The 14,075-nt window shown below is 36.2% G+C and overlaps 1 protein-coding gene across 2 annotated transcripts in view; it reads left to right on the top strand.

The window, feature by feature from the left end:
• The window catches only part of SMARCC1 (SWI/SNF related, matrix associated, actin dependent regulator of chromatin subfamily c member 1), a 125,545-nt gene that overhangs the window by 7,992 nt on the left and 103,478 nt on the right, over positions 1–14,075 (top strand). For both annotated transcript variants that reach the window (XM_027523283.1, XM_027523282.1), the window contains exons 2-4: positions 905–1,024; positions 8,720–8,805; positions 12,948–13,029. In XM_027523283.1, coding sequence (XP_027379084.1) covers positions 905–1,024; positions 8,720–8,805; positions 12,948–13,029 — 288 coding nt within the window. The remainder of the gene's footprint in view (positions 1–904; positions 1,025–8,719; positions 8,806–12,947; positions 13,030–14,075) is intronic.

Genomic DNA, 14,075 nt, shown 5'->3' with positions numbered 1-14,075 from the left:
TTTTATTTTAGTGCATGAAAACAACCATTTTAATGTGCTTAAAATGGCATAAAACAACCATTTTATTACGCTTAATAGTTCCCGTGTGTCTGGAATTTGGTTGGGCATGGTCAGGATGACTGTCTCTGCTCAGTGGTGTCTGGGCCCTTGACTGGGGACATTTGATGGTTGAGGGTGACTTGACAGCTGGGGACCAGAAACCTGGAATCTACTTTACTCATGTGTCTGGTGGTTATACCGTCAGTCTTCTGGGACATCAGCTGGGGCCTCTCCATGTGACCTCTCTGGGCAGCCTGGGCCTCCTCAGTGTGGTGGTGTCAGGGTGGTTGGACACCTTTGTTGCTGTTCAGGGCTCTAAAGGTGGATGTCCCAAAAGAACTATTTGGAAGCAAAGCTGTCTGATCTTTTTTGATTTATCCTCGGAAGTCACACAGCTTCACTTCTCTTGCATGGTTTTCAGTGAGTCCCTAAGGATGGTCTGATTCAATAGAAGAGGGCATAGATCCCCACTTCTAGATGAGAGGAACATCAAAGAGTTTGTGGATTAGTTTGAAAAACTTTTAACATAGTCGGTTCTCTGGCCACATACGAAATTCAGTAGCCAATAGCTCTCATTCCCTTATAGCATCAGGCTTGAGTTTGAGGTCCAGGATCTTACCATCCAGGTGGGGATGAGATGATTTCGGTTTGGTTTCTTGGACATAGTATTTCTCATCCTTAAGATCTGTTCCCTAAAAGGATGTGTTATTTATCCAGCCCACTGCCCCCAATATTTGTTTATAGAAGTGTCTCAGACACTTAAAAATCTGCCACTGGGCCAGTGCTTAGGTACTAGGAAGTAAACTAATAACATTATCTTCTGCACAGTTGTCCCAGTTTTTGAGTCTCTGTCTTTATCTTGCAGTATGTTCACACAGATGCTCCTACCAATAAAACACTGGCTGGGCTGGTGGTACAGCTTCTTCAGTTCCAGGAAGATGCCTTTGGGAAGCATGTCACCAACCCGGCCTTCACCAAGCTCCCGGTAAGTACATCAGCTTCTCACACTGGGACAGCTTCTGTTTCTGTACTCTTGAGTGGAGCCTACAGCTCTTTATTTTGCTGGTGCTATTGTACAGAATAGGGAAAAGGAGGAATCTCTACAGAAGTTTTGCTGTAGAATGTTACTGCTTTTGAACTATAGGAAGCATCTCTTTCAGGAGTCATTTAACATTGGCGTTAGACATCACAATATTTACTACCTAGACTTATCTGTTAACATTTTACTATGTTGTAATTTCTTTGTTGCCTTTTACTAAGTCTTTCCCTTTTTTTTCTCCTGATTCAGTTCTTGTGGCTAGAATGCTGTTTTGTGGAATTTCTTTTATTTTGTACATGAGATTCTTAGCTTATGTGAGAATATGATTCTGTTCCCCTTGAAGTGGGTATTTTGACTAGAGCTTAGACTTGGTGTAGATATTGGTCATGTTTTATTCTTTTTTAAATTTGTAGGTTTTGTTCTTTCTTAAGCATTTGATTTTATACAGAAAAATCTGATACTATCTGTTGATTTCTCCCTTTTTCATACTGATCTTTAAAATTAATAAATATTTCTAGTTCTCGTAAGTCATGGTCTGAAAACTCAGTTACGTTTCTTTACCTCTGGGAACATTCGGTCTATTAGTCTTCTCTGCTTGTCTGTATTTCTTTATATTTCTGAACTCTGATTGTACAAATACTAGATTTCTGGGAACTACCTGTCATATACTTTTCCTGTAATTTTTGTCTTCCAATTCTCTGGTTTGGGTTTTTGTAGTTTCCAGTCTGCTATTTGTTGCCACTACTGAATTTATTATTGGTAGACTTTTTTTTAAATCTAAAAAGCTTCTGGTTTGTGTGTTCTTATTTCGTCATTAACCTTTTTGTTTTAATAACTCACTGATCTCTCAGATATAAATAGGACTAAAAAATATTATTTTACTGACCTTGGAATAAATCTGTCTGCTTCGCTTATGATATTTTTGCCACCCAGACATTTATTTTCATTAAGTCAAATAAATGGATGTGGTTTTATGAATCATGTTAGGATTCTTTCTCCACTCATAGGTGATAAAGGGTTTCAGCCATGCATTCTTCTATTATTTGTATGGTGTGGGTTTTTTCATGTAACTCCCTATCCATCTAGAATTTATCTTGGTATTCATTGTGAGCAGTGGATCCAGTTTTATCTTCTTCCATATGATCACTTGGTTAACCCAACAACATTTATTCAAGGGTACTGCCTACCCCCACTGATTTGAGTTTAGCAAAAATTAAGCATTTGAGTCCGTGCTAAGCTCTGAGAATTCAAGGAGTAATGCAGTGTATTGTTTGTCCTCAGGGGGCTTACTTACTCTCTTCTTTGAGCTGGATAAATAGAGCCTTTGGTCTCAGGAGATGTTTTCCCAGGGAAAGGACATTTGAACTGAGTCCTGAAAGAAAGATGAGATTTTCAAGCAATGAGAGCAATATGTAAAACCCTAAAGGCCTTAGAAAATTTTGGCACTTTAATGTGGTTTCAGATAGTTCAACAGGGTTAGAACGGTAGGCAGAGAGATGGGCCAGAATCAGTCATAAAAGGATAGAAGTGTGGCTTTTATCTTGAAAGTGATTGGGAACCAGAACAAGGGGGAGAGTAGAGGTGGCTTAATCAATTTTGGGCTTTATAATAATCCTGCAGGCTTTGATATGAAGAATGATTTGGAAGCCTTGAGATTGGAGGCTTTAAAATCTCCTTCTCCATGAAGAAGCTGCTCTCCTAATCCAAGTGAGCTATAGTCAGAATAGAAAGTTGAAATAGTGAGAGGGGGTTTTTTGTGGGGATTTTTGTTTGTTTGTTTTGGTGGGAGGATGGGTTGTGGGGCTAAAATAAGAAAGAATTGCCTGGGATGACTGCACTGAGCAGATTCCTTTAGCACTAAGGTGAAAGCGAGAGTGCAAAAGCAGGTTCCTGGAGAAAGGTACTCAGTTTAGTCTGTTTGAAGTTAGCTTTCCTGTAGGGCATCTCTGATTTTGAAATCCTGAAGGTGGTTAGAAATGAGATTTGGAGTTTTAGAGAAAACGTTGAATTAGAGGAAGACATTTGAGAGTTACAGGGTGCTGGTTGAATTCACATTTGTAGAGCAAGAGCATTCCTTCTGTTTTAATTATTTTTTAGTTACTCTTTAAAATACCTACTTTTTTACATGTAATTTAAGTTAGATAGTATATTAGCATTGTAGTAAATACATGTATATAATTTATAAATACATGTTTAGATATTGGAGGTACTTAATGGGAGCTATTCAGCTGAATAATGAGCATATTTTCTGTACTATGGCAGATTGAGGGTTTGGGGGTAACCTTTATAAGCTTAAAATTAATTGAAAGTAAACATTTGCAAGAATAGTGTAAAGAACTTTCATTTTCCTTCATTTAGAATCCCCAGTTTTTAGCATTTTGCCACATTTGCTTCCTTTTTTTTTTTTTTTTTCACATTTGCTTCCTTACTCTGTTTTTCTCTACATGTTTGTGCATATTCTGAATCATCTGAGAATTCCATGTTCCTTTACCTCCAAATACTTGAGTGTTTATTTCCTGTTCTTTTACGTTATCAACTAGATTAGAATGATCAAATCAGGAACTGGTTGAAGTTTTTATCATTTAAAACACTATAATATAATACACATTCAGTTCAATTCAGTTCAGTCGCCTCAGTCGTGTCCGACTCTTTGCGACCCCATGAATCACAGGACTCCAGGCCTCCCTGTCCATCACCAACTCCCGGAGTTCACTCAGACTCATGTCCATCGAGTCAATGATGCCATCCAGCCATCTCATCCTCTGTCGTCCCTTTCTCCTCCTGCCCCCAATCCCTCCCAGCATCAGAGTCTTTTCCAATGAGTCAACTCTTCACATGAGGTGGCCAAAGTACTAGAGTTTCAGCTTTAGCATCATTCCTTCCAAAGAAATCCCAGGGCTGATCTCCTTCAGAATGGACTGGTTGGATCTCCTTGCAGGCCAAGGGACTCTCAAGAGTCTTCTCCAACACCACAGTTCAAAAAGCATCAATTCTTTGGCGCTCAGCCTTCTTCACAGTCCAACTCTCACATCCATACATAACCACAGGAAAAACCATAGCCTTGACTAGACGGACCTTTGTTGGCAAAGTAGTAATGTCTCTGCTTTTCAATATGCTATCTAGGTTGGTCATAACTTTCCTTCCAAGGAGTAAGCGTCTTTTAATTTCATGGCTGCAGTCACCATCTGCAGTGATTTTGGAGCCCCCAAAAATAAAGTCTGACACTGTTTCCCCATCTATTTTCCATGAAGTGATGGGACCGGATGCCGTGATCTTCGTTTTCTGAATGTTGAGCTTTAAGCCAACTTTTTCACTCTCCACTTATGTATAGTTTATATTTTATCAGGTATAAAATCATTTAGAATAAAATTTACATGTAGCATTACATGAAGTATTTTATGTAAGGTGATTTACATTATATTGGTATTCCTAATTAGGGTTATATGAGTGTCTTAAAAAGTAGTGTTTACAGGATGGTTTATTTGGGGAATATTAAACTCTTGGGAACTAATCCATTATAGTTTTTCTGAATTTTAAAAGATTTTAAAGAGAATATTTTTAGACATAAGCTGTACTTAGAAATAATTCATGGTTTAGTGCTAGAGGAACCAGATTTACTTCTTTTTCTTTCCAAATAGTGTTTAGCTTGTTCCCAAACGAAAGGGATTGATACAATAAAGTGTAATGGTGTAAAGCAAAACTGAAGGAGAGAGACAGTAAAGCAGACAATGTTTCAGTGAAACATGTAAGTTATTTACCTTAAACATTTTTTTTTTCCTGAATGAGTAGTACTGGTGTAAGAGTTCACTATTTGGGCTGTTTTTTTTTTTTTTTAAATCAAACTAGAACTTGTTATTTACTAACTTCCTAGGTCATATTAAGGGCTTCTCTGGTGGCTCACATGGTAAAGAATCTGTCAGCAGTGCAGGAGACCTGGGTTCAATCCCTGGGTTGGGAAGATCCCCTGGAGGAGAAAATGGCAACCCACTCCAGTATTCTTGTTTGGGAAATCCACAGGACAGAGGAGAGCCTGGTGGGTCCTAGTCCATGGAGTCTCAAAGAGTTGGACATGACTGAGTGACTTTCATGTCACTTCACTAAGTCATATTGGATATTAAACAGCTGGCTCAACATAGGATATGTTCTATCTAATGCTGAGAAATTAGAAAGATTTAGGGGGGAAAAGGTGCTTTGTAAGGCTCAAAATATATTGCACAGACAAACATGATATGAATTGAAACAGAAGTGTTTTTTTACCTCCACAAGTAAAATTTCTTGTTATTCCATAATTCTTCAAGGCTTTTAGTACATATGCATACGTAACACAAACATAATTGTAACACGAAAAACTAGTTGATTTTGTATTCTGCTTTTTTATTTATGTTTTTTATTTTTTTAAATTGTATTAAAGTATAGTTGATTTACAGTGTTATGTTAGGTTTAAAGCATAATGATTCAGTTATACATATATATACAGTTATACATATATACATATATCCATTCTCTTCTGGATTCTTTTCCCATATAGGTTATTACAGAATATTGAGTAGAGTTCCTGTGCTATAGTAAGCTCTCTTTGGTTATCTGTTTTTAAGTTCATTTATATCATTTAAAAAATTTAGATTTGACATATTAGTGATATCATGATATTTGTTTTTCTGTGTCTGACTTATTTTACTTAGTATGCTAATTTCTAAGTCTGTCCATGTTGCTTCAAATGGCATGATTTTATTCCTTTTTATAGCTGAGTAAAATTCTGCTGTATATGTACCACATCTTTATCCATCCCTCTGTTGATTGACATTTAGGTTGCTTCCACGTCCTGGCTATTGTTAATAGTGCTGCAGTGAAAATTGGGGTGATGTATCTTTTCAAATTATGGTTTTCTTTGAATATATGCTCAGGAGTGGGATTGCTCAATCATATGGTAGTTTTATTTTTAGTTTAAGAAACCTCCTTACTATTCTCAATAGTGGCTACCCCAGCTTACATTTCCATCAACAGTATAGGAGGATTCCTTTCTCTCCACACCCTCTCCAGCATTTATTATTTGTAACGTTTTTGAGGACGGCCATTCTAACCAGCTTGAGGTGATACCTCATTGTAGTTTTGATTTGTTGTTCAGTCACTAAGTTGTGTCCAACACTTTGTGACCCCATGGACTGCAGCACGCCAGGCTTCTCTATCTTCACTATCTCCCAGAGTTTGCTCAAACTCATGTCCATTGAGTCAGTGATGTAATTCAACCATCTCATCCTCTGTCAACCCCTTCTCCTCCGGTGCTCAATCTTTCCCAGCATCCGGGTCTTTTTTAGTGAACCAGCTCTTCGCATCAGGAGGCCAAAGTATTGGAGCTTTAGCTTCAGTATCATTGCTTGATTTGATTTGCATTTCTTTTAATACTTAGCAATCTTCATTTTCCTGTCACCCGTTTGTGTGTCTTCTTTGGAGAAATGTCTATTTAGATCTTCTGCCCATTTTTTTCTTTTATCGGATTGTTGGTTTGTTGTTTTTTAAACAGCTGTGTAAGCTTTTTGTCTATTTTGGAAATTAATCCCTTGTTTGAGTTGCATCATTTGTAAATATTTTCTCCCATTCTGTTGGTTGTCTTTTTATTTTGTTTATGGTTTTCTTTGCTGTGCAAAAACTTTTAAGTTTAATTAGGTCCCATTTGTTAATTTTTTTCCCGTTTGTCTGTTTTTGTTCCCATTACTCTAGGAGATGGATCAAAAAAACATTGCTGTGATTTATGTCAAAGAGCATTCTGCCTATGTTTTCTTCTAGGAGTTTTATAATAACTGGTGTTACATTTAAGTCTTTAATGGATTCTTAGTTTATTTTTGTATATGATGTTAGAGAATGTTCTAATTTTATTCTTTTACATGTAGCTGTCCAGTTTTCCCAGCACCACTTATTAAAGAGACTGTCTTTTCTCCATTGTATATTCTTTCCTCCTTTGTCACAGATTAATTGACCATAAGTGCGTTAGTTTGTCTTTTGGGCTTTCTTTCCTGTTCTGTTGATCTGTGTGTCTGTTTTGGGGCCAGCACTATACTGTTACAATTACTGTGGCTTCATAGTATAATCTGAAGTCAGGGACTGTGATCCCTCCAGCTCTGTTCTTCTTTCTCAAGATTATTTTGTCTGTTTAAGGTCTTTTGTTTTTCCATACAAGTAAAAAATTTTTTTGTTCCAGTTCTGTGAAAAACATCATTGGTAATTTGATAGGGATTTCATTGAAGCTAGATTGCCTTGGGTAGTGATGTCATTTTGACAATACTGAGAACATGGTATATCTTTTCATCTGCTGGTGTCATCTTTAATTTCTTTTGTTAGCATCTTACAGTTTTCAGAGTACAAGTTTTTTGCCTCTTTAGGTAGGTTTATTCTTGGGTATTTTACTCTTTTGTTATGATGGTAAGTTGGGTTGTTTCCTTAATTTCTCTTTCTGATCTTTTGTTGTTAATGTATAAAATGCAACAGATTTCTATATATTAATTTTGCATTCTGCACCTTTTCCAAATTCATTGATGAGCTCTAGAAGTTTTCTGGTAGTGTCTTTAGGATTTTCTATGTATAGTATCATGTCATCTGAAGATAGTTTTATTTCTTACTTTCCAATTTGGATTCCTTTTATTTCTTTTCCTTCTCTGACTGCTATGTCTAGGACTTCCAAGACTATGTTGAAGAAGAGTGGTATCAGTGGGTATCCTTGTCTTGTTCCTGATCTTTAAAGGAATGCTTTCAGTTTTTTTTACTGAAATGCTTTCAGTTTTTATTGAGTATGATCTTAGCTGTGGGTTTGTCATGTATGGCCTTTATTATGTTGAGATATGTTCCCTTTGTGCCCACTTTCTGGAGAATGGTTTTTTTTTTTTTTTTAAATCATAAATGGATGTTGGATTTTATCAAAAGCTTTTTTTGCATCTGTTGGGATGATAATATGATTTCTTCAGTTTGTTATTGTGTATTTATGGATATTGAAAAACCCTCGCTTATTTCTGAGGTAAATCCCATTTGATTATGGTGTATGATCTTCTTAATGTACTGTTGGATTCGGTTTGCTTTTGTTGAGGATTTTTGCGTCTATGTTCATCGGTGAAGTTGGCTTGATATTTCTTATTATACATTTTAAAATTTGAATTTTACTTAGTTTTTTAAATTGAAATTTACCAGTGGAGTTAGTAGTATATCATTAATTTGTCCATTAATGTTTTCTGCTGAAAAAATTTGATGTATCTTTTGTAAGTCTTTTTTTTCATAGACTGTTTACTTAAAACTAGAAACATTTTTTTTGTGCCTCAATTTGTTCCAAAAAAGTAAGGAAGTTATTGAATTAGGAGTAGTTTATAATTTTGAGTTTATATAAAGCTTAGACTTCCCAGGTGGCTTAGTGGTAAAGAATCCAACTGTTAAGGCAGGTTCAATCCCTGGCTTTAGAAGATCCTCTTTAGAAGGAAATAGCAATCCACTCCAGTATACTTGCCTTGGAAATCCCATGAACAGAGGAGCGTGCTACTGCCCATGGGGTTGCAAGGAGTCAGACACAAATGAGCTAGCACTTAGGTAAAAAGCTTAGAGTTCAGACAGGAGTAATTGTCAGAAGTTTTTTTCTCATGTGTAACTTGTATCATCTTTTAGGCAAAATGTTTCATGGATTTCAAAGCTGGAGGCACCTTGTGTCACATTCTTGGGGCTGCTTACAAATACAAAAATGAACAGGGATGGTAAGTTTTTTTATTTATTTGCATGTTTTGCTGTGATGTGTGTAACTTTTCCAACGTTAAACCTGTTACTCCTTGATATAGCATTATAGAATTCTATCAGCATATTATGATTAATATCCCAAAGTACGTTGTCTTTTATCTAGGGCCCTAATTTACTTTTGTGCCCACAACCAAGAAAAATATCAAACAACTGTTACATTTATTATGTAGGATATTTTTCATGTACGGTCACATGTAGATAATAGATGGATGTACATTATTAGCACATTGGAAGGTAGGCTCACTATGAAATACATAAATGTTTATTATAAACTTACAGTGTGCTGAAAGATAACAGTTTTAAGTGTTCTGTGGACTTCCAAGTAAGAGTCATCCAGCTTGCCCCCCTCGGAACACAAAAGGAGTCTGGCTCAGAGGGGTGCAGGTGGTCATGAGGGCAGTGATGGAACTAGGAAGGGAATTCCTGGTGGTTTTTTTCCTACAGTTTTGCTTTTCCTTTTACTCTTCCTTTTCTCCTTTCTCTGTCTTTCTCGGTGCTTTCCTCCTTTTCTTTCTTGAACTCTTGGGTTTTCTCCATCTCAGGATGGGAAGTTCAGCTGTTAGGACTACTGAGTGTTTAATGATGATGGTTCTGTTTCAAGGATAAGGGTGAGGTTAGGGATTAGGAGGGCGCTGAAGTGTATTGAAGTTGTTTGGTGGTTTTAGTTGTGTTGTACGGTTTATAATCTTAGCATCTTTCCAGGAGAATATTCACGTAATTTGTGTCTTTTAACGTAAAAAGTAAGCTAATCCAATACCTTATGATTGAGAAATGCCAGTAAGTATTTGCATCAGTAATCAGGAAAAGTTTATAAGTAAATGACTTATTTATGGTAAGTGGAAAGAGATACAGACATATATCTTATTTACTAGAACTTTATGTATATGAATGGGTATTTAATAGATATTATTTGATTGATTAAATGAGCATGAGAGTTTGTTGTCATCAGAGCTAGCTTCCTGTTTTTCAGTTCTCTTTGCAGCTCTGGTGTTGTGCTCTCACTAGAGTATTCCTTGGTTTGTTGATAGGATTGACAGCATGTCTGGGGACTCATACATGTTTTGTGTCTGCACTCTAGATCACAGTTGGAACTCTTTCCTTTGTTGATTTTCTTGTTCAGCTTGTGTCTCCCAAGTCCAGCCTGGACTCTTGAGGGCAGAGTCTCAAAGTGAAATGACTTCCTAAGTCATTATGAAACTTGCTTATTTAGTGTATCAATACAATGAAATATTTTTATCTGAAAAGATTTCAGGTGGTTTAGAAGGCTACATGAAATAAATCATCTATGGCTTAAATATCAGGCCAACAAAGAAGTAAAGGATAGAGTTACAGACTTTAAGAGGAGTGAAGAATAATAATTTTTCCAAATCTTCTCAGACTGTAGCAGAATTATCCTCTTTCAAGTACAATTATAAACCAGTTGCAGTACACACCTTCCCCTGTCTCCTGTGATTTACACACTTGCAGTGAGTGGATCTCTTATGTTCCAACAGTGCATATCTTAACTGTCCACCCAGTTGGGCACTTGAATAGTGGCTTGTCATCTTGATTCTGCTGCTGACTCAGATGAGATCATAAGGAATTAAGATACTCAGGTTGAAATAACATGAAACATAATACAAACAATTGGCAAATTTTCAAACAAAATTGTACTGATTTATTGTCCAACCAGAATGTATTAACAGTGTACCTTTTCCCCTTTCACTGGCCAGCAGTTGTATTTATTTGTATTACCTCCATCTTTTCATCCAAGTAATTTGTGATAGATTTGAAAAAGGTTTTATAATTTTAGTTTAATTTACATTTCCCTTTTGGGCAGGTTTGAGCATCTTTGCATAATTTAAAAAGTAAAGTTTAAATACTCTTGGTAATTTAAAAATAAGTCAGATAAAATATTTCAAGTAAAGGTTATACTGTATTTACCTGTTTTGTTCAGTTTTTCTTAATATTCATATATGTACTTTTGCTTACTTATACTGTAGATTCAGAAAAGCGTTAATGTGCCATGTTATCAAATTACTGTTTGGCAAGCCATTTTGGTTTATTATTATGGAAAATATAAATTATACATAAAAGAAGAAAGACTAATACAGTGAACTATTTCTAGTCATGCATCTTCTGCTTTATAGAATTTCATCTGTAAATACTTCTGTGTATTTATTTCTAAAATTAGATTTTAAAGGTTTTCTTGGCAGTCCAGTGGTTAAGACTTTGCACTCCCAATGCAGGGGTCATGGTTCAGTCCCTGGTTGAGGAATTAAGATCCTGCATGCTGCATGGCATGATCAAAAAAATTTAGATTTTTTTTTTTTTAATTTTTAGATTTTAAGAAAGCATGATAACAGTACCATTATCACAGCCAAGAAAATTATCAGTACTTTTTCAATATTGTTAAATACTATCTACTTAGTGCTTGTTTCCCTGATAATCTCACAAATATTTTTTATATTTTGTTTTAAACAGTATCCAAACAAGATTCATACACTACAGTTGGTTCATATGACTCTTTTAAGTCTCTTTTTAAAATAATTTTTAAAATATTTGGCTCTTCTGGGTCTTTGTTGCTGTGTGGGCTTTTCTCTAGTTGCAGAGAGCATGGGCTACTCTCTAGCTGTGGCACACAGCTCTAGAGCACGGGCCCAGTAGTTGTGATGCATGGGCTTAGTTGTTCCTCAGCATGTGGGATCTTCATGGACCAGGGATTGAACCATGTCTCCCTCATTGACCTTGAATTCTTCACCACTGAACCACCAGGGAAGCCTGATTCTTAAGCCTCTTAGAACATTTCTGATTTTCTTTCTTACTCTTTCTTCTTCTTTTCCTGAAAAAACTACATTAAAAAAAATAACAGGTTGTCTTGTAGAATTGTATTATGTCCTTGTTGTTCAGCCACTCAGTCATGTCCGACTCATTGCGATCCCCTGGACTGTGGCACATCAGGCCTCCCTATTCTTCACTATGCCCCAGAGTTTGCTCAGACTCGTGTCGATTGAGGTGATGATGCCATCCAACCATCTCATCCTCTGTTGCCCCCTTTTCCTCCTGAAGAAAAGGCTTTATCCCAACCAAAGTGTTTAGGAGAAAGCAATAGAATGGGAAAGACTAGAGGTCTCTTGAGGAAAATTAGTGATACTGAGGGAAAGATGGGCACAATAAAGGACAGAAGCAGTATGGACCTAACAGAAACAGAAGATTCTAAGAAGAGGTGGCAAGAATACACAGAAGAACTATACAAAAAAGATCTTCATGACCCAGATAACCACGATGGTGTGATCACTCACCTAGAGCCAGACATCCTGGATGTGAAGTCAAGTGGGCCTTAGGAATCATCACTGTGAACAAAGCTAGTGGAGGTGATGGAATTCCAGACCCTGATGCTGGGAAAGATTGAAGGTGGGAGGAGAAGGGGATGACAGAGGATGAAATGGTTGGATGGCATCACCGACTCAATGAACATGAGTGTGAGCAAGCTCCAGGAGTTGGTGATGGACAGGGAAGCCTGGCATGCTGCAGTCCATGGGATCGCAAAGAGTCGGACGTGACTGAGCTGACTGAACTGAATCTCTGGAAATGACTAAGAATAGGTAGAAATAACAGTAACATGTTATTCTTGGGTATTTAGATAAACATTCGGGAAGGAGTTGAAGTGTAGGTAAATAGATGAATTTTACCACATTTGGGACAGTAGTGGGCTCTTAAGAGCATTATAGACACTCTTGACTTTGAACAGATAACTTTTAAGCATATATAAAGTAGACACTTTCCGTATACTTGGAGAACGGTATAGTAGTTCACTGCCTTTGGATCTGTGGATTACTTTTTTATATATGATGTAAAATATCTTAGATCTACAGAAAACAGGGGACGCTTCTTGAATTGGGTAGTTCATTTTGACTGGAGTAGATTGAATATCATTAAATGTAATGTTTTATGACAGTGTTGACATTGATTTCTCATACTGCCAAGAAAATATGTTATACATTTTGTAGAGTGCTATTTTAATATCCAGATCTTTTGAGCTCACTTGTATTGGGTACTAAAACCAAGTTTTCACTTTTGTTTAAAGTCGGAGGCAAATTAACTAATGATTTTTTGCTTACAGGCGGAGGTTTGATCTGCAGAATCCATCCCGAATGGATCGTAATGTTGAAATGTTTATGAACATTGAAAAAACATTGCTTCAGGTAACTCAGAAAATTTGATTGTTAAAACTTTTTTTCTTTAATATGCTTTTAATTCTAAGATTGGCTTTATTCTAGCTCAAAGATCAAAGGGAGAAAAGTTTCCTGAAATCTATTATTGTATTATTTTTATGAGTTTTGGGGATTAGAGCTATAAGGTATGACTATGTCATTTACAGAATATTTTTCTTAAACATGGTAGATAATTCATAATATTTTCTTTAGTAATTTCACTAATCCATTATTTAGATCTTTCATATTTAATGTGAACATTCTTTCATCCTAGTAGTCATTTGTTTATACAGTCATTTTCTTTGGATTTGTTTCATGGCTGTACCGTAAATAGAAATCTTATTTCCCCAACTAGATTATAACTTGGAGAAGAGAACACTTAATTTTCTTCTTTTCTTTCTTAGTGTTTTTACTAATAAGTAATTTTTAATAATCACTGAATTAACCTTCGTGGGGAGAGGGGACTGACAATTCTGCTGGGTATTATCATTAATTTAATTCCTGAAACTTTTCTCATGGGCTCTTAACTAAGAGAAATAACTGAGCAGTTTCTGTATCTTGTCTAATTTTTGGTGATGGTTTGGGGAGTTAATATGCATGTTTTAATCGTTGCTATTCATAAGATTAGAAATGGGGGGAAAGAGCTATAATTCAGTTTTTATATTTTAAGTAAATTAAATGATGAAGCAAATTGGGCATCCCTCCCCATGTACCCCCCTCTACCCTCCACCCCCCAGGTTAGGTGAAAATGCTACATGAGACTTAGACTCTCGAGTCCAGGTAAAATTGACTAGGATTAATTTATCAATATAATACCTTAATGAAAAGTATAATGAATTTCTGTAGGTCATGAGTCTTAGCAGTTTTTTCATCAGTGAATGGCATTAAGTAGCCTGCTGAACACCTAGGTTTTGTATTGAAATAAGGCTTTTACATGCTACAGCAAAGTATGTCTTCCTATTTTAAGCAGTTTGGCTTTGAGTGCCAACTTTTGTCATTAAGGTAAATGCATAAGTAATGTGACATTATTTCAAAAC

Source organism: Bos indicus x Bos taurus, chromosome 22, assembly GCF_003369695.1.
Source record: "Bos indicus x Bos taurus breed Angus x Brahman F1 hybrid chromosome 22, Bos_hybrid_MaternalHap_v2.0, whole genome shotgun sequence".
Classification (NCBI taxonomy): domain Eukaryota; kingdom Metazoa; phylum Chordata; class Mammalia; order Artiodactyla; family Bovidae; genus Bos; species Bos indicus x Bos taurus.
This window is presented reverse-complemented; position numbering and strand designations above follow the sequence as displayed.